At 33.9% G+C, this 21,548-nt stretch overlaps 1 protein-coding gene across 1 annotated transcript; it reads left to right on the top strand.

The window, feature by feature from the left end:
* The first annotated feature begins 1,762 nt into the window (after positions 1-1,762).
* On the top strand, positions 1,763-9,284 carry LOC109058021 (high affinity cGMP-specific 3',5'-cyclic phosphodiesterase 9A-like). Its single transcript, XM_042723402.1, has 18 exons — positions 1,763-1,922; positions 2,110-2,186; positions 3,434-3,504; positions 3,590-3,667; positions 3,806-3,849; positions 3,988-4,042; positions 4,150-4,220; positions 4,300-4,387; positions 4,488-4,569; positions 5,201-5,275; positions 5,819-5,905; positions 5,989-6,093; positions 6,169-6,251; positions 6,390-6,546; positions 7,615-7,728; positions 7,812-8,027; positions 8,435-8,518; positions 9,171-9,284. The coding sequence occupies exons 2-18, from the start codon at positions 2,118-2,120 to the stop codon at positions 9,282-9,284; spliced, it is 1,593 nt and encodes a 530-aa protein (XP_042579336.1). The 5' UTR covers positions 1,763-1,922; positions 2,110-2,117.
* Positions 9,285-21,548: the final 12,264 nt, after the last annotated feature.

The raw sequence follows: 21,548 nt of genomic DNA, 5'->3' as shown, positions 1-21,548 counted from the left end.
TAACTTTTTTTAATTGGATGAATGAAACATTTTTTTCAGTGTAATAAATTATAAATGTATACATTTCAACATTTTTAGTTTGCCCTAACCTGATATTTATGAAAATTATACACTTTGATTAAAATCTACACTACCAAATAAAAATTTTTTAATGAGGTTTTTTTTTTTTTTTGAAAGAAAGAAATTATATTTATTTTAGCAAGGACACATTAATTTAATTAAACATCGCAATAAACACACAATATTACATGTATTTACTGTATTTTATAAATAATTGTAGTTGTGTAAATTCATTAATTGGAGGTGGGACCATACCATGCTAAATTGTATACACAAGAAAAATATCTGCAAATTTTATCTTATTTTCCCATAAAAACCCATATTTAGTTAAGATTATAGAGTGATGGTATAAATTAGACCTTTTATCCAATGTTTTCAAGCCTGCTTATAAAGTCTTTCTATTGGTTGTAAAGTAGTCACACCTGTCTGTGTCCAACTGGTGAGACAGTAATTTGTGTGTGAAAAAAACATAGCATTTATCTAAAACGTTTAAGCTTCAGTGGTTATTACTGTATACCTAAATATTTATACTTATGTACTACTGATAACCTTCTACCTGCTGCTGTAACATCTGGGTCCAGATCTCTATTTGCAGAATTAAAAAAAAAAAAAACATACAGTACATACAGTTTTTATAATTTTGATGTGTAAATGTATTTTTTTTTTAAGTTGTTAGTATTATTAATTTTTGTTGTTATTTTTTCTGCAGCTTGCTTTTTTAGTTTACCTTTTAGTATGCAAGTATATAACTGTATCACAAACATCAGGCAAGTCATTAATATAGAAACTGAATAACAAAGGACCTGATATTGAACCTTGAGGTACACCAACTGAATTAGTAACTAATTGTGAAATTGTATGAACTACAGTACTCAAACACACTGTTGTCTGTCAGTTAAACATGATCTTATCTATTTAATTACTTTTGTTGAAAAATGCTAATTTGATAACTTAATAATTATAACTACATAATTTACTGTCAAATGCTTACTGTGTTAAACAGCTCAAACCATGCCACCTTTATCCGATTTCGATTTAATACTTTCTAAAAGAAAACAATTCGTAGCTTCTGCTGAATGATATAGAAAACCAAATTGCACCGGATGCGATGAGAATGGAGTAAAATCTTTCTGAATCTGTTCAGAAATCCATTTTTCTGCCATTTTTAAAGCTGCTGGAAGAGTGCTAATGGGTCTATAATTGCTTATCATTTAAGTGTAATTATTAAAGTACAGTATACACAAACACATACTGTATGTATACAGAGCTGGGTAGATTACTTACAAATTGTAATCTGTTACTGATTCCAAATTACATGACAAAAATGTTATTTAGGAATGGAGGAACTGCAGGGGGGAATTTAAAAGATGAAAAAGTGGAATTTGGGAGAATCAATAATTATGAATAATGTATTGCTATTATGTAAATCATATGTAATCATGTAATCCATAAAAAAGTCCATACTTTAAAATGGAATTTAATCTAATTACAAGTACTCAAATTCGTAATCCAGATTTTAAAAAATTAAAAATTTCTAATCATAATTGATGAAGTATAAGGAAAATTGTAAACAACACAGCAAGCATCCAAGTATTCTTTATTGAGAAAGTTTGGGTAGATAGATATTGCATGTGTCATGAAAAGGAGCAGTGCTGTATGGATACGTGTGTCACCTCCAAGCAGTAGATGACATGGAGTACATCGTCAGCTCTCTGCTCTAACAGTTCCTTGGCAACGCTGGAGAGCAGGGGAGTGAGTGATAGCCTACTTAAAGGGCAGAGCTGTGACTCATGGTGAAGCCGACCGCATCCATCAGCGTCTCGGAGTGAGCAGCTGCACCAGATTTAATGGCACATGCTGAGGTATGGTTTTATTTATGCTCTGTCAATTATCATTCTACAAATGCCTGTTGTAGTGCCATAGATCCACTTTATATCCTATTAAATGAAAGTAACTAATTTTGTTTGTTTGTTTTGAAGTGTTATTTGCTGTTCCTGAGGAGGTAGCTATAGTGATATTGTGTATCTGTTGGTCATCTGTTGGTATCAGAGGTCATCATGGGTTCGAGTTCTTCATCTTATGCCCCTAAAACTATTTATCTGGATGTGGATGGAAAGGTGCAAAGAGTGAGTCTCAAGATTTCAAATAAAAAAGCTGTATGTTTAAGATTTGATTAAAATGAGATGCATTTTAATTGTAAAAGTGCAATTGCAAACATATTATTAGATATATTTAAGGGTTTTATCCAAACATTCAATGAACCTAAAAAGTATTGGGTGGCACACATAAAAATGCATGAATGTCATGGACTGATGGGGTTAGTAAGCAAATGATGCTAGAGCTTCTCTGAACTAACTTCAGCTTTAAAGAATAATTTTTTACAGTAATTTTTAATAGACTGGTGTGGCAATAGCTTCAAGCAATTCTCTAAAAGTTCACACATGTTTCAGAGTAACCACAGGAGTAATTCATCACATTATCTATGAATATTGTTTACCAAAGTTCGACAAACAAAAATTGAAACTTTTTTAGTGAAAATTCTGGATGAAAGTATGCTTGTCCTGGCTTTCATTAAGATAAATGCCATTGCTTGACATTTTTGTATCTGATACTTTAAGGCTAACATGTCCAAATACTTATTAGAGCAACCACGGACAATCTCAATCACAGAAAACTGATTGTAAGATGTGTTTTCTGTTTGTACTGTTTAACAGTTTTGAGGTTGGTGAGATTTGTAATGTTTTTGAACATAAGAAGAATCTTATGCTCACTACAGCTGCATTTAATTGATACAATAAAAATATAATGAAATGTTATGTATTATTAGCTCGAGATAAAAAAATTCAAAAGTGCAGCATTTATTTGAAATAGAAATATTTTCTTTTAAATGTCTTTAGTGTCACTTTTGATTAATTTAATCCATCAGTGATGAATTCTCATTGTATTCATTAGTATTGCATTTTATTAGTATTGTAATTAGTATTAATTTATTTTCTTTAAAAAAAAAATTTACTAGTAGTGTAACTACTTGTATAATAGGGACAACATTTTATTAATATTAATATTATTATACTTAAAGGCTATGATCATTTAATGTTTTTTATGATAGGCCCCCTTTTTTGGGATAACTGCTTGTGTTAAAAATATATTGAGGGTCATTGAGGGTGACAGGTGCCTTTGACACCTGCCAAGGGCAAATCCAGCCCTGCTCACTAGAGCCACAGTGTCATGATGACATATTCAGTGCCTCACTGAGAGCAAGACTCATGATTAGTAAATTATTTGCAAACAATGCCCTTTGATTTCTATTTCTTTATCATCTCATTAAGAAAATTAATCACTTAGCTGTCATGTATGATCTCTCATGTTTTAGGTGATTTTCAGTCCACACTGTAGCCCATGTGATATTAAGGAACTTCTTTGTTCATCATCCAACATTGCCAGGTCAGTATCTTCTCATATATGAAGTGTTTAATGCAGATTATCATCTCAAAAGTGTCTCAGATAGGTTGTTCTCATGTTTCTACAGAAACACGGCTATACTTCTGATTGACTCAGAAGGAGCAATGATATCTATTGACCCCACCATGCCTGCAAATACACCAAAGTAAGAACTCAACATAGTAATAATAATACCATTTGTTGTTGTTGTTGTTGTTGTTGTTATAATAATTATATCATTGTAATTTAATGAATAATTCAAAGCGCATTCATTGCTTTGCTTTCATTCTTTCTTTGTTTCAAGCAACTTATATAAGGTTATGCCTCATTCCACAAACCAAGGAGGAGGTATGGAAACAATTGTACTCATTAAATTGTAACTAATTAGCCAAAGGCAATGCCGATTACATGTGTTAAGTAAAACTAGATTAGAAATGAATGCAACTGACAGTAACATTCCCTATAAACAACTTTTTTCCCCTCAAGAGAAGGAAGACATGTTCCAGAACGTCCTGTCACAAGTGGCAGAGCAGTTCAGCAGGTGAGCCGTATGTCATATTCTGTTAAAATGAGACTGCATTTGTTTTAAAGTAAATGTTATGATTCAGATCAGTGTGTGCATGGTAATGAATGTTCTATTTGTTTCAGGGCTTTCAGGATCAATGAGCTGAAGACAGAAGTGACCAACAGACTAGCCATGCTGGAGAAGAGAGTGGAGCGTGAGTGATTCTCTGAGGGCTAATGCATGTCACAACTCACACCTGATGCTGTGAGCTAATAGTCTTTGTATATGTACAGTGGAGGGACTGAAAGTGGTGGAAATTGAGAAATGTAAAAATGATCTGAAGAAATTAAGGGATGAAATGACCTCTAGAGGAGGAGTGAGGTAAGAGCAACTCATTTTATTTTATTTTATTTTATCATTTTTTTTGCACTGTAATTCCATTAGGAAATTGGTTAATTGGTTGTTTATCTCTTACAACCAGAGTGAACTGCAATTGCAAATACAATTTTACTGATGATGGGAAGAAACTGTCTCCCAGGCGAGATGTCCCAAGCTACCCAAAGGTAAAATAAATAAGTAAACAAACAAACTTTTTTTTTTCTTGGCTTACATACTGCAACCATATAAAATATACCATATAACTCCATATAACCATATATCACCTTGCACTGCCTACCGGCTGGGGCTCGCATCAAGTTCAAGACATTGATGCTTGCATATAGAACAGCCATAGGCTCAGCACCCTCCTACAGTACTTCCACTCACTACTACTTATCTACATCCCCTCCAGAAGTCTGCGATACCATCACAGAGAGGCTCAAAATCACTTTCCAGAACATTCTCGTTCACCATTCCTGGCTGGTGGAATGATCCGGAATGCGGAACCCCTGACAGTTTTCAAGTGAAAGCTGAAAACTCATCTCTTTCGAAGCTACTTGACTTCATCATAAAAGAAAGAGAACTGTCTTTCTCTTTATTTATTCCTTCTCTTTCTAGCTTGTACTTATCTGAACAATGTCTAAAACTTGGTATTACAAGCACTTCCTGTGTCTGTTTGCCTCTTTAAGAAGAATCGCCTTACGTATCCCCCAATTGTAAGTCGCTTTGGATAAAAGCGTCTGCAAAATGACTAAATGTAAAATAATTGCAGTACTGTTATAATCATAGTAAATGGTGTGTTTTGTGTTTGTGCAGTACACGCTTTCTCAGGAAACCATAGAGGCTCTGAAAAAGCCTACCTTTGATGTATGGCATTGGGAACATAACGAGGTTTGTCATCTTTTTTTGTGTTCAAGATATTTTGAGACATGCATGTTTTTATTTTTGTAGAAGTTCCCGGTATAGGGAATTACAGTTGCGTTTCACTTAAGTAAAAAAATAAAAAAAAAATAAAAAAAATAAAAAAATAATAATTAAAAAAAAAAATTACCCACTCAGGTAGGACTGAAGTACAGCTTTATATTTAATTGTATAATTATTTCTATTGTCTTTGAAATATGGTTAATGTGTACTGCCAACAAGCATTTATAGTAAACCAAAATGCACTTTAATGTAATTCTATCACTTCTATCATCAGTTGTATAATTTCTATCCTATTCTGTCATGTATTTAAGTATATTTGTAATTACATATTTGTAATGCTGAAGTTCCAATTTAGTACATTTAAACTTTAAATGTTGCATAACACACTACAGCTATAATGGTAGTAAAAAATATATATATATTTTTTTGCTTATTAGCATTAGTTGTTTTATCAGTCACAAAGGTCATGTGGTGAATTGTGTTTGTTAATTAAATGAATACTGTCTACAGATGCTTAGCTGTCTGGAGTATATGTATCATGACCTTGGACTGGTTAAGGAGTTTAACATTAACCCCATAACTCTCAAAAGATGGCTGGTAAGATATACTTTCCTGCATATTTCATTTTCTGAATTAACTGAAGCACTTAAACTCACCTGCTGTATCTCTGCTAAATAAAGCTTGGAATTCAAGAAAACTACCGTGACAACCCTTTCCACAATTTCCGCCACTGCTTTTGTGTGAGCCAGATGATGTATGGAATGATCCATCTGTGTAACCTTCAGGTGAGGTTCTGTCCTCAGGAGAGTGTGCTTGTGTGCATTTGTCAGATCAACACACTACTTGCTTTTGTTCCTTAGGAGAGGCTGACTATGACAGACATGTGTATTTTGATGACTGCAGCCATGTGCCATGACTTGGACCACCCGGGATACAACAACACGTATGTCACTGACATGTCCACCCTCTCAGAGACCAATACCACTGACAACACAGACTGTCTTATCATATGCAGCAGTTTGCCAATGTATCTAGAATTAATACAGTAGGAACTGCTCAAATTTTTGCCCTCTGCAACCAGGTATCAGATTAATGCTCGCACTGAGCTGGCCGTGCGCTATAATGACATCTCTCCACTGGAGAACCATCACTGTGCTGTGGCCTTCCAGATCATCTCTATGCCCGAGTGCAACATATTCGCCAACGTGGAGCCTGACTCCTTCAAACAGATACGACAGGTACTTCCAGTCCACCATATGTACACTTCATGCTGCAGATGCCATTTCTACACAGAGGAACACTGTATAGTGCTCAGATTCATAGCTTCATGAAACCAGTTACGCTAGTGTTCAAAGGTTTGCTGTTGGTTTTTAAAAAGAAGTCTCTTATGCACACCAAGGCAGCCTTATTTGATCCATTATTTGATCCAAAATACAGTGAAAATAGTAATATTGTGAAGTAATATTTCAATGTATTTTAAAATGTAATTTATTCTTGTGATGGCAAAGCTGAATTTTCAGCATCATTTACTTCAGTCTTAAGTGTCACATGATCCTTCAGAAATCATTCTAATATGCTGATTTGCTGCTTTTAAGATACATCTAATGTTATTATTCATTTTGAAAACAGCTTTGCTGCCTAATATTTGTATGGAAACTGTGATACATTTTTTTTCAAGATTCTTTGCTGAATGGAAAGTCCAAAAGAACAGCATTTATTAGAAACATTTTTAGTAACAGAAAAAGTCATACTGATCACCAACATTATACAGTCAAACCAAAATCTATTCAGACACCTTCAACATTTCTCACATTATCACAGTCACAGTCGCTTTAATTTAGAAAATGGTAATAAAATATGACAAGAACTCACTGTGTCAGAGCAAATTCATCTTGATAATGTCAGATAACTTTGATAGAAAGGTATGGAATGAATCAGGCTGAATAGCTGTCAGCTGTTAGTATACCAATTTAGGTCAACCAATTACCAAGCAATGCTTAATTTTGTTCAGGCTGTGGTGTAAAAAGATCACATTAGCAATTAAAGAAAAAAAACTTAAGCAAAACATGGTCAGGTCTAAGTGTCTGAATAATTTTTGTACCATAATTTGATCATTTTTACTGGTAGATGGGTATGTGCTATCCTTACTTACATTAATGAACTACAGTGTCCTCCACCCACTAGTAAAAAGATATAAAAAATTATATCTAGTGTCTGAATAATTTTTGGTTTGACTTTAGTAAAAAATCTGCTGGCCATGCTAAACAATCCGGAATTCTTTTTTTGTTTTTTTTTTTCTGTTGTAGGCGATCATTACTCTTATCCTGGCCACAGATATGGCCAGGCACGGAGAGATACTGGACTCCTTCAAACAGAAAGTGGACAACTTTGACTTTACCAATGAGGAGCATGTTAAATGCGTATGTGTTTCCTGCTATGAATTCAATTGCATGCTAAAAACTTGATGGCTTTGCCTTGTATTAGATATTCTGTGTCTTTACAGCTGAAGATGGTGTTGATCAAGTGTTGTGACATCTCCAACGAGGTCAGACCCACCGAGGTGGCAGAGCCGTGGGTGGACTGTCTCCTGGAGGAGTACTTCATCCAGGTACCTCAATACATGCAGCTTCTGCTTACAAGTGCTTTGAAAATGAATATGGTAAAAGGCTTATTATTATGCTTCTATTATTTCGAAATTTACTTATATTACCATTCAAAAGTTTGGGGTTACTATGTTTCTTTGCTTTTCTTTTAATCAGCGTGGACACCCCTAAATATTTAATTTCCTTTGTTTAACATACAACTTTCTGATAGAACTTCCTATAGAAGATTTTGATCTGATCAACCCTTTGGACTCCATTGTATGTTATAGTTTGCGTTTTGGTTTGTTTTGGTTTGTTTTGGGAGAGTGAGTGAGAAGGTTTTGATGTTCCTCCATTTATGGATCGTGATAAAGTCACCAAACCAACGGCACAAATTGGCTTCATTAAATTCGTCCTCATCCCAATGTTTGAGACGGTCATGAAGGTTTGTACACCAGTTATACAGACTGACGTGAACTGAAACTTTGAACTGAAGTTACGTAACATATAGAAATACTGTGTCTGTGTTCAGCTCTTTCCACAGATTGAGGAGATCATGGTGCAGCCTTTGAGGGACTCCCGTGATCACTATGAAGAACTCAAGCAGATAGATGATGCAATGTCAGAGGTAACAAACTGAGCATGTAGAGGAAGCAGTGGCCTTGTGTCCAGAATGCAAATCAGAAGGTGCAAATTCCAAAAAGGGTGATTCCTTAGAAGAACCATTTCTTAAAAGAAACTTTTCTTAAAAGAAGCATTTTTCTCTTAGTGTGAAAGACAATAAATCTAAAGAAACTTTTTCGACTATAAAGAATGGAATGAAATGGAAAGGTTCCATGGATGTTAAAGGTTCTTCATGAAACCATTTACTTCATTTAAGATTGTAAGATACTTGCATTATGGTTTGCTGTCTTTTCAGGCACAGAAGAAGAAAACAGAGAGTATGTCTTTAGGTGGAAAGAAGAAATAGGCGACTTGCTTCTTTTATGGTATGAAGGAAGAACATTCAAAACATTTGAACGTTTATTGAAACAACTATAGAAGTCGTTCATACTTCAGATTCTTCAGATTTGAGTTAAAGGGATAATTCACCCAAAAATAAAAATTCTGTCATCATTTACTTGTCAGTTACCATCATGTTCTTCCAAACCTCTAGGACTTTTAATCAATGATATACTGAAGAGTATTTCACCTGCCTTTGTCCATGTAGTGAAACAGACTATCATTGAATGGGCAAAAAAATAAATAATTTGACTCACTGTCTTGTTTATTTCCTTTAGGGTTCTCAGGCTAACCCAGCTCCCAGTTTCCTGAAAACTGAGGTTTTTAACTGTTTGGGCTCTCCAAGCACCCAATTTCTGAAGGAGAGCGTTGGACCCCCTTCTGTGTATTGAGACATCAAGAATGTCCAGAAAAGGCGGTCATCAGTAGTAAAGAGTGGGTCAAGATGACTGATTCTGTTAATTTTGCTGGTCTAATTATTCTTCACAGATGTTTGCACTATTGAGATGAAGTGCTTGGTCCTGAAATATTGTTTTATTGTCACAGGCTAGACTAAAATAAACACTTTTCAGAAATGAGCAGTCAAGATTTATAACTTGAAGATGCTTGATCAGATAATGGCATTATATGACAACATATTGATTTATACTTTGGTATGTACTATTTTTAACTTTGGCACTGAGTGAGTTTTGCAGAAACTGATTTCACTAAGGCAGCTATTAATAAAATGTATTTAGTAATAACTCAGGAAAATGTGGAGCATTGTTCCAACAGAAAACCTTACAAATGAATTTTAAAAAAGAAAGCAAACCAATAAAATATACATTAATCATGAATATGTCAAAATTTGGTGTTGTGATTATGTATTTTTTTTTTAGTGGGAATGTAGTGGGAATGTACAAATTCACATCTTTCCACTAAGAAAGCTGTAAAATATTTATTTCTTTTTCTTTAAAATGAAATGAATCCCCAGAAGAAGAAGAAAAACAGTGAAGCATGTTTCAAGAAAGGCTTTTGTAAGGCAATGTGTCTGAGACACCTGTTTAAAGGTACAGGTGTTTTCGAGGGCTGCAGGTGAAAGAGACATGTCTGTTGCGCTCTGTCATCTCTGCATCTGGATGTGACAGTTTTTACACAGCCGTCATTTACAGAATTACAGCTTTAAGGAAGCAGTGAATGAAATACTTTTCTCACATACTGTTTTCATGATGATGTTTCCTATTACCTTGAAAAACATACAAGAAATGCAAGGGGTATAAAATCATCAGAAATAGCTAATCCAAACATCAATCCAAGACACACAGTAAATATGGACTGCAATTGTCTGCAATGAAAAATAACAAACATTAGGAGTTTCTTTTATTTATTCTTTCTTTTTCTGATACAATGTGCAATAGGTAAGGGATATACGATAAATATTATATTTGCATTACCTTTATGGGCCACAATTGGAGGCTTTTCACAGCTTTCTCCATCTTATGAAAATCAACAATTTCTGTTTTAGTGTTCTTTAAACTTAAAGGGATACTCCACCCCAAAATGAAAATGTTGTCATTAATCACTTACCCCCATGTCGTTCCAAACCCATAAAAGCTCAGTTCGTCTTCAGAACACAATTTAAGATATTTTGGATGAAAACCGGGAGGCCTGTGACTGTCCCATAGACTGCCAAGTAAATAACAGTGTCAAGGCCCATAAAAGGTATGAAAAAGTCGTCGTCAGAATATTCCATCTCTATCTTCCATCTGCCATCAGACGTGCAATCTGGGTTATATGAAGCGGCGGGAACACTTTTTGCAAGCGAAGAAAACAAAAATAATGACTTTATTAAACAATTCCTTTATCAACAGTCTCCTCTGTGTCTCTCTATATCACCGTATGCTGTGTGTGCTCTTCTGTATCATCCGCGCTACAAGGATGCCTGTTTTCTTTTAAATCAAAGCTAAATACACGTAGAAACAGCGCATCCTTGTGGCATCTTATTGTTGGCAAATCTGTGAATGAGATGCATTTTTTGGTATTAATTTTAAAAAGTATTGGGGAAAGATATTTAAAAAACCTATTTGATGAAAGAGATGGAAGTATATAATATAATTTACAGGGTACTAAACTTTATATTATTTGACAGGTTTAACTTTATTATTGTCTAATGGAAAAACAACAATAACAACACCATATTTAAATACATTTTTAAAAATATATAAAAAATTAGGCTATGTTTTTATGAAAATATAAACCAGTGTGCATGCCCTAGGTTTATATGTGGCATTATATTTAATGGGTTATAAAACTAGGGCTAACTTGAAACAAAAATAATGAAATTTCTTATGATCCTCCTTCCTATGGTAAGTTCAGAAGAGGTTATTTCAGTCTTGAAATTTGAGCCTGTGCCTTTAAGAAGTGGCCCCATGCAGGGGAGCCTGAGGCGCCTTTAGCCAAATTACTAAAGTTCAGAGGAAGTGATGGGAATACAGGAGCTTTCTTTAATAGTTTGTAGTTCAACGAACAGAAAAAAAGTATAGAGAGAAGGCTTTTAAAAAGAGACTGTTTGTGTATAATTTAAGTTTATACGTTTTAAGTAATTTACTCTGACGATATGCCCCGTTGTTGTGTTAAATTATGTTTTATTAACAAGGTTCGGGAGGAGCGCGTCAGATAATTAGCCTAATCAACACCGGTGGACCACAATCAAGTAATCAATACCACAGCATAAATACCGCTGACTTACCTCTATCCATTGACGGTTTATTAGCATCCCTCCTCCACCCAAACGCCTCACTCCAATTTCACTTTACAGCTAGACGGGGAAGGGTGGGGGGGTTCTCTAGGTTCGGGCCCTTCCCCAGCTCGGGGATACTCTAGGTTCGGGCCCTTCCCCAGCTCGGAGCCCTTCCCTGGACAGCACGCCAAATACGCATTTCATTAATAATATGATAGCATGAACTAGTGAAATGAGTTCAGATCCTTGGTGTCCTTTGTAACGAAGGCAAGTGACTTTAGTCCAGATAGCGTTCGTTGTGTTTACACTGCTATTATCAGTAAGTGTTTGCTCACAGTTGATGGTGCTTGTTCGTCTCGACGATTGGTCAAATAATGGAGCAGCTATTAGAGGCGGATAGTGAGAAGGACATTATAACAGTGGAGTTCAGGCAGACAGATGTGAGTCTCATCACATTCCTGTCTGATTTTAAGCGCGTGAGTATAAATTCAACACAGCTGTGATTGAACTTGAAAATAATCAAAGACTTGCACCTTGATATCCCAATGCAGCCCTGCAATACAGCTGTATTAGCCTACTATAAGTCAAGGGGTTTTTTTTGTTTGTTTTTTTGTTTTTTGGATGTGCACGATACTAAGTATATAAGTAATACTAAAGTAAATACTCTGCTAAATAAAATTCAATACTATGGTGTCTCAGAGTACCATTATTATCTGATGCATGTTGCATTTTTCTGAAAAGTACAGTTTCAAAATATATGGTATATTCCAAAAACATAGACTTACCATGATACATTTTGGTAGATTTTGTAAGGTTGTTGTTGTTGTTGTTGTTGTTGTTGTTGTTTTTGTTACACTTTATTTTAAGGTGTCATTGTTACAGTGTAATTTGACATTTAAGTACTGAGTAATATTAATTAATGTACTTAGTATATGGTTAGGGTTTGGCTTAGGGTTACTTGCATGTAATTATGCATGATTTATTGTTATTATAATAGTAAGTACATGTAACATGTAAGAAGGAGGCCTTAAAATAAAGTGTTAGCCTATATTTTTCTATTATGGTAAATGAATATCATTATGATAGCATCATTTGCTATTATGGTGCTGTATCAACAGCATCAACATACCATGGTATTACCATCTGATGCTGCACCATGGTACTTTTTAAAATGGTGATATAAAAACCTAGATGGCACTACTTACCATCACTAGGTTTAATAACAGAGCTTTTAAAATGCTTTTCAGTGAGACATAAGATCTACTTTTATGAATCACACAATACATGCATTTATCAGCTTGAATGTTATTTTAAAGGTTTGAGAGGACTTTAAAGTGGCTTTGTTAGATTTATATTGAGTCATCTATATAACAGATGGATTTGTTTGTGCTGATGTAAATTACTATCTGAAAATCATATTTTGGCCATAAAATTTACAATACTTTTGCACTCTGAAAGTGCAGTTTTTTTTTTTTACTTAAATGTAGAAACATTTTTACAGATTCACATTTTATTTTGTCTGTTTTCTTTCATCCATGGAAAGTTGGATGAAATAAAGCTGCCAGTTGCCAGTTGTCATACAGCCAAAGTCATGCTGTGGACTGTATGGGAAACATTATGCAATATGCAAAGCAGCCAAAGAAACACAGCATGGAACATCCATGATTGTATATTATATAACGTCATAATTTTTCCAATTGTGATTTAAAGGAGTTTTTGCACTAATTACCTCTAAACATTAAAGCACATGATTTGAATGCATTTAAAAGAATGTTCTGGGTTCAGTACAAGTTATTGTTCGCATAGTATTGATTACCACAAAATTACTTATAGGTTGCAAAAAAATATTTAGGTTACAGCAGGTTTGCCAGGTCTGCGTAACAAAACCTGCTACATTGGTTTTTAAAACTGGCTTGGTTCAGCCCACAGACAAAAAAAACCTTGGAAACAGTATAAAAGTATCCCAAAATTCTGCTGGAAAACACAGATTTGGCAGTATTAGGTTAGAGTGAGGCACTTGGAATGGAAGTGAACAGGGCCAGTTTTTAAACATTAAAATACTTAATGTTTTAAGACTTTAGCTACTAGATATAAACGGTACTGTATGTGTTAACATGATTATTGTGAGGAAAATATCCAATACTAACATTTTCTGTATAAGAGTTGTGACAAATCAAAGTTATTTTTTTGGTGTGATCAATATTATGCCACAAATGCTGCCGACTGAGCTGTACTGAACCCAAAATATTCTTTTAAAAGTAGCAGTTATGACTAATCTCATCTATCAGGTCCTTGCTGTCTTGAAAACATTGTGTCTATGAAGTACTTCCTCCCACTCCATATAGTGTCATTTTGATGGCCTCACAACAATTTGAGCATCACACACACATTCCTCTCTACATTCAAGAAGCCATTAGCTTTTAGTGAAGCAATGCCAATTTTTCTGAAACTGGCACTGAAACTACCAGACCTTTTAAAAACAAAGTCTATTCTCCTAGTTTTTTGAGGAAAACAAGCCTGTTTTCTAGCTGATGTTCACACTGCTCCAGTCATATTCAGTGTGAATGCTGTAGTGCAGTTACCACTAGGACAGAGGCAAAGAAAAGCAGTATTGTTGTCATGAAAGAGAGGCTGTATTCTTGGTTATGTGCATATGGGAGAAGTGGATCTGCTGATGCTCAGGGTCATGGTAAGAGGTTACGCTTGAGATGCTGGTCTGTTTATAGACAGGGGTCTCTATTTTGTTTTAGTGTTCACAAAATAAAGGCTTTAAAAAATTGTATAACAAGTAACTTTTGGAATTCGGATGCCTCTCCCAGTCTATAAAATTATTTGTTCACATTAATTATTTATAATTCTTTATTAAAGTGAAAGTGACGTGACATTCAGCCAAGTATGGTGACCCATACTCAGAATTCGTGCTCTGCATTTAACCCATCCGAAGTGCACACACACAGAGCAGTGAACACACACACACACAATGTGAGCACACACCCAGAGCAGTGGGCAGCCATTTTTATGCTGCGGCGCCCGGGGAGCAGTAATAGAACTTAAATAATACAAAAAAATATAGTAAAACTTAAAAAATTGCTTCTAAGGTAAATCCATTTTGCTTTGAGCTAGATGTTAATGATGGAGATGTATGTTGTTGTGATCTGGATGAGTATTACATGAAGGGTTGCCTGTTGTGTTGATATTTAGGGGGGATGGGTACTTTAGTTTTTCTTTATTACATCTAATAATATTTGTTAGGGTTTATATTTTTAAAAAGAAAAATTAAACTTACATTAACAACTTCCCAATGAATCCCAAGTAAATGCATATTATTTAAGGATTAATTTTTATTTTTTTCTGGAAAATAATATACACCGCATGGATAATTATTAGGCACGGTGATATTCTGATGATATTTGCGTCTTTTCTTCTCCACCTGTTTTTTCTGACCCCGGTGTCCCAGTGAGCATTTTGCAATTTCTGTATTACATTAGTTTTGAATATTTCTCATGTGAATTTAATAACTTTTGATATTCTGGGTTAAACCTCTTTTTGTTTGGCTCATTTTATCTATAAAAGAAAAAATGCCTAAAAAATCTTTAAGGAGTTTTTCACTTCCAGCCTTCATGGACAATTATATATCACTCATAAATGATTAAATACTAAATCAATAGCAGTTATTAAGATTGATGTGGTTTGGAATTGGTAAAATGTGCTTGGGAAAAAAAAATATCATATCAGAATATCATACCTAATAATTATGCACACTATGGACAGTCTGTATACTGTATGTGAGCCTGTTCTTCCAATTTGCATATCCTGTAATTTCATAGGAAAGACATCCTGGTAATACACTCCCTAATTCACTGATAAAATGTAGGTTTGTCTTATGACTGTGTGTCTAAGTGCACATTTTCTTTCTTTCTTTCGTTCTTTCTTTCTTTCTTTTTTCTAACAGCATGTGAAGATCTTTCATGCACTGGTGCTTGGGGAGCCAGAGAAGGGCCAATCTGGAACATCATCCCAATTGAGGCAGGTCAAAATTTAAAGAATTTTAAAGCAGCATCTGTGGCACCTTGCTGAAAAGACCAGCTTAAGCTAGCTTTCATGCTGGTTGTGGCTTAAAGAGATAGTTCACCCCAAAATTAAAATTCTGTCGTCATTCACTCAGATTGTTGTATTTAAAATTATGTTTTTGTTTTTTTTTTTTTTTTTTTTTTTTTTGGAGTGTGGACAAAGATAACTTCTTCTTTTTTTTTTCAAAATGCCCAATGCATAGCACAGGAATAAATGTTAGTCACAAAGAAAGTCATACATTATGTATTGATAATCAGCAGGGAGAGAATAATTGAACCATTGATTGTTTAATGTCAGTATTTTTGTGTTTTGTTTCTTAGTATTAACCTTATGCCCTGAGACGTTTTTGTGTGAACCCAACAGAAAAACCCTCATGTGGTGCGAAGTGCGGACGAGAGATGTAGTGTGGAACAGTTCACTATGAATGCAGTGCTCAACGTGAGTCTTTTCTTTTATTATTATTTCTTTGGTTCAGACAGACAGTCATGTTGATCTATATTCTATGTGACTCTTAGGACACGCCTCAGTCTCTGTAGTGCTGTGATATGTCATATTCACGTAGCAGCAGTGATGATGAGAGAATGCGCTTAAGAAACAGTTTAGAGAGGAGAAATCAATCTACATATAAAATACTGGTCACAAATTATTGGTCAATTCCTAAATAATAAAAGTATAGCAGATCTACTAATAATTATATCTAAATAAATCGTTTTTTCCTGATGCAAATATGTTAGAAACGATGCATCGTGATACTTGTATTTGATGCACACTTTTGCATCGCATCGTTATCTTTTATGCGGATGCACCGATGCGAATCGGTGAATCTTACCATCCCTTCTCTATATTATTTACATTCAGTTTGTTTTGTGCCAAGAGCAAAAAAAAATTTCCCTGTCAAAATTAGATTTTTAAACTATTATTTATTTTTGAAAATGACCATGATTGCATGCTGGGCCTTTTAACAAAGTCTTTTTCTCTTAACAGGGGTTGAAGGTTCAATATTTGATGTCTTTCCTCAGAGTTTGAATGTTACTGACTTGCAGAGTTTGGTGTTTTTACTAAGAGCAGCTCCCCTGCAGACCCTGGGGCAGACCCCCTGCGCCTGCAGTTACAGATAAACCTGTGAGTGGTTCCCCTGTCAGATTTTTCTGAAGGTACTGCCGGGGCCAGCGTCTGAAAACCCTTTATTTGAAAATGTGGCAACAGGGAAGTGCTGCAGCAAGGCTGGAACCGCTTCACAAAGGCTACCGCTTGGAAAGGCTACCGCTTGGACTTCTACATGCCTCATAAACAGCTGTGCATTTAGGATGAGGACAATTAGCAGCACAAAGGAAATTCTAGTGTTGTGGGAAACATTTTTACAAAAGGTTTACAATATGACGTCTGAATATGGGTATCTCTGTTTTTTCCTTTGTATTTTAAACTTATTTACTTGGTTTTACTATGTTACCTTGACTTTAAAGGAATAGTTCAGACATAAATAAAAATTTACTTAGCCTCAAGCTATCCAAGATGTAGATACGTTTTATTATTCTTCATCGAACAAATTTGGAGAAAGTTAGTATTACATCACTTGCTCACCAATGGATCCTCTGCAGTGAATGGGTGCCGTCAGAATGAGAGTTTAAACAGCCGATAAAAAGATCACAATAATCCACAAGTAATTCACACAACTCTAGTTGATCAATTAATGTATTGTAAAGTGAAAAAATATGTGAGAACCAATTGTTTTTTTGGTGAACTATTTCTTAAGTGATTCTGCCTACTGCATTGTCAAAAGTATTCTAATGCAATAATCTGCGACAGTTTAACTGCTGCAAAATTAAATCTTCAACTTTTCAATACCAACATCAACATTTTCCAGACAATTCACATCTTTGAATGTAAAGCTGCCAAAAAAGGCCTAAGTGGCTGCTAAAATAGTGTCTCTGAACATATTGTGATGTCAATTTATTGCAAATTTATTCAGTAGATGTCAAATTTCTTATTCTCGGCTAAGTTGCTCTCTATAGCCTTGACTTATTCTAATTTACATTTCAACTGCAGCTGTTTTATGAAGATTCTTTTGTTCTAAAATGATCTAAAAATCATACAGTCATTTCTGGAAAGTGTTTTTTTTTAAATTTCAACTGCAGCTGTTTTATGAAGAGTCTCTGAAGAAAAAGTTTAATGCAAACAAACAAGTACTCGTGAGCAACCATCACAAACATGATCTGGCAGGTAACCACACGCTAGTATAAGACCAAGGGAGGATTTTTCTGACAGACCAAAAGTTTGGCATTACATGTTTTTAACCATTCATACAGAAAAAAACAGTAATATTGTGAAATATTATTACAACTTAAAATAATAGTTTTCTATTTGAATATACTTAAAAAAAAAAAATTTATTCCTCGTGCATCATTAGCAACCCATCATAACATCCAGTCTATCACATGACATTTAGAAATCATTCTAATATTCTGATTTATTATGAGTTTGGAAACAGTTCTGCTGTCTAATATATTGATGAATTAAAAAGAACTGCATTTATTCAAAAAAACAAAAAAAAGTCTAACGCATATTCTAATAATATATTTTCTTTAATCAATCAAAGGATTTTTTTTCACCCCAAATTACTGAAGTGTATATTGTTATTTTGATATTTTAAAACATAGCTTTTTTTTTTTTTTTTTTTTACTTTTTTTATTCAATCCTAAAAAAAATTATCATGAAAAAATATAAATTCAACTTTTTGTGGATTTCTAAAGGATCATGTTATAATGATCCTAAAAAATTCAGCTAAAGTATAATAAATTTAAAAACAATTATTATCACAATATTACATTTTTTTCTGTATTTTTGATCAAATAAATGCAGGCTTGATGAGCAGAAGAAACTTCTTTCAAAAACATTAAAAATAGTAATGTTTCCAAACTTTTGACCTGTACTGTATATATACATAAATTCGTCTTGTGGACTAAATGTAAACATATTTTATGTAAAATATCTTAGGACAGTACTTAATAAAAAATAACATGCATTTTGTATGATCTCTCTTATTTTAATAAAATTACTCACATTTTCACAGATTCTGCAAGGGGTTCACAAACTTTCAAGTGTCAGTGTATATACATTGTCACATTTTTCTAGTTAAATATTACAAAAGAGAACAAATATAATTCTATTTGGTATTTTATTCATATTATTTTTATTTTATTTAATATTTTAATACTAATTATACATTTCATAGTGTTTTTATGCATAATTACATTTATTCCAAAATAATAACTAAAGGCAGTAACAATTTGAACAATATTTTGGAAACAATTTACAATAAGGTTACATTAGTTAACTACTTTAGTAGCATGAACTAAGCCTACTTCAACAGAATTTATTATGCTTAGTTAATATTCATTTTAACATTTACTAATGCATTATTAAAATCAAAAGTTGTGTTTGTTAACATTAGTTTATGCACTGTGAACTTACATGAACTAACAATGAACAACTGTATTTGTATTTACTGTATACTCTGTAAACAAAGATGAATAAATACTGTAATAAATGTTCATTGTTTGTTCAAGTTAGTTAATAAATGAAATGACACCTTATTGTAAAATGTTACCAATATTTTTTTATTTGTGAACTGATCTTCAACTGTTCTTTTTAATAGTCAATTTATTTTTAGATCATCATTTTAAAAGCTCTGTAAACACTGCCACAGACACAAAGATATATCTTTCTTTTTATTATGCTTTTTATTAAATTGAATGTTATGTAGTTTTAATTTTTTATGATGTTTTCAGGTTTTTTTTTGTTTTTATATTAAGTAGTTGTATCTAAGCAGGAGAGTTTATAATTAATTTATAATTAGTCAATAAAGGCATAATTTTCTTCATTCAGGCCGAGAGCTTGCACGAAAACAAGAATCGGGATTTATCGCACAAACCAATGACATTCAATCGTAACCGATCATATCCAATTATAGCGGGATGGAGGTTTTGCCTCCTCTCTCACTTTACTTTCCCCCATTCATTCCCAAAAACCAATGGCCCACTAAGGGGTCTCTGCTGAAAGTCTATGGACTGAAGGGAGGCAAGCCTCTGCTGTAACTTTACTTGCGGGTGTCGCTGTTGGACAGTGTTACTTTATAAAAACTGTGACTTTTATACTTTTAATGCCATATTTAGTAACATTTGCGTGCAAATATACATATATATATATATAACAGATATATATATATATATTAATAATATAATACATATATATATATATATATATACCTAATATATATATATAAGCTTATAAATAAAATAGACTTTCAAGACGCAGGTGCAGGGAAGGTCTTCTATTCAGTATGAGTCAGGTGTGTCATCAGGACCCATGATCTGTATATAAAGGTCTGTCTGGGACACTGAACACACGCTCACTTTGTGGTGAGCCTCTGGGTGTCTTGTGAACAATTCATTATTATGGCATTTTCATTGTAACTCTCAGACAATTCAATATACCTGTAGTTTGGGGGGGTGGGGGGGGTAGTTGGGGTGGTAACCCCCCAGTTACTAAAACTAGCAGGTACAATTCTGTTGAGAAACTGCCACTTTAAACATTCAGTCGAACATTATCTAATCGAACATATTAAAACTAAAAAGACTGATGAAAAAAGGAGAAAACATAATCTTGCACCAACACTTACATATATTAAAATCTTTTAAACTTACATTAATTTATCACGTTTTATTGTTTAAGAACTACATTTTCATAATAAGTGCAAGTCAGAATCAAGAGCCATGTGTAAAATGGGTTCTAATGACAAGTGATGGAAAAACCTGGCCTTCACATAATCCAAGAGATGCGTGGCACAGATTAAATTAAGAACATGATGAAAGAAAAAAACAATATCAATATAAGAAAATGTTTAGGTAGACTGAGTTCCCATGGTATGTTGCACTTAAACATTCTGTCAAACTATAGCCTGTAAGTGCCAAAATAATATTATGTATACTATCTAAACAAGTAATTGTTAACTAGGCTATTAGGCTACTTTATTGCAGTTATGTTATCAACCAAATTTCAACCAGCACAAAAGACCACCTTACAAAAATAAACATATAAGCAAACAAACAAATAAATAAGCCTTATGAGGGAGCATGGCTCCACTAAAACAGTTCACACTTCAACCCCCCTCAATGTTTAAACCAGAACTACACCCTTGCCTGCCACACTGAAAGACACACACAAAAATAAAACATTAAAAATCATCTTTCCCTGAGTGTTTAAAGCAAATTTCTATAGTTGAAATACATCTATAGTTGAAATAGTATCTAGCCTACTATTTTCAAAGTATCAAAGTATTTTTAATTACAACTTTATAGTGAAAACATTAAATTAAACTGAGATATAAAGTATCTGTAATTTATGTAGGCCTACATTAGAAATGTGTGTAGGATAATCTAGCATTGCTTGTGCACATGTGCATACCTGCACTTCATCTATAACACAGTACACTGGCTTTTTATGTGTGATGTATATATATATAAAGAAAGAAAAACAAGAAACAATGTGCTCAAAGTAGACATTTGTTTATTTTCCTTAAACCACATTCTACGTACAGCTTATATGCAAAACAACATTACGAGCATGCTGTGCCTCATCATCTCCTTAGAGCAGGGATCTCCATCCCTGCTCCTGGAGAGCTACTATCCTGCAGACTTCAGTTCCAACCCTGCTCCACCGCACCTGTCTGTAATTATCAAGTAGCCCTGAACACTTTGATTAGCTGGTTCATGTGTGTTTGATTAGGGTTGGAGCTGAAATCTGTAGGACAGTATCTCTCCAGGAGCAGGGTTGGAGACCACTGCTTTAGAGACTGAATGCTGCCCTC

The sequence above is a fragment of the Cyprinus carpio genome, chromosome B5, assembly GCF_018340385.1.
Source record: "Cyprinus carpio isolate SPL01 chromosome B5, ASM1834038v1, whole genome shotgun sequence".
Classification (NCBI taxonomy): domain Eukaryota; kingdom Metazoa; phylum Chordata; class Actinopteri; order Cypriniformes; family Cyprinidae; genus Cyprinus; species Cyprinus carpio.
Note: the sequence above shows the minus strand (reverse complement) of the source record. Positions and strands in the feature narration are given on the sequence as shown.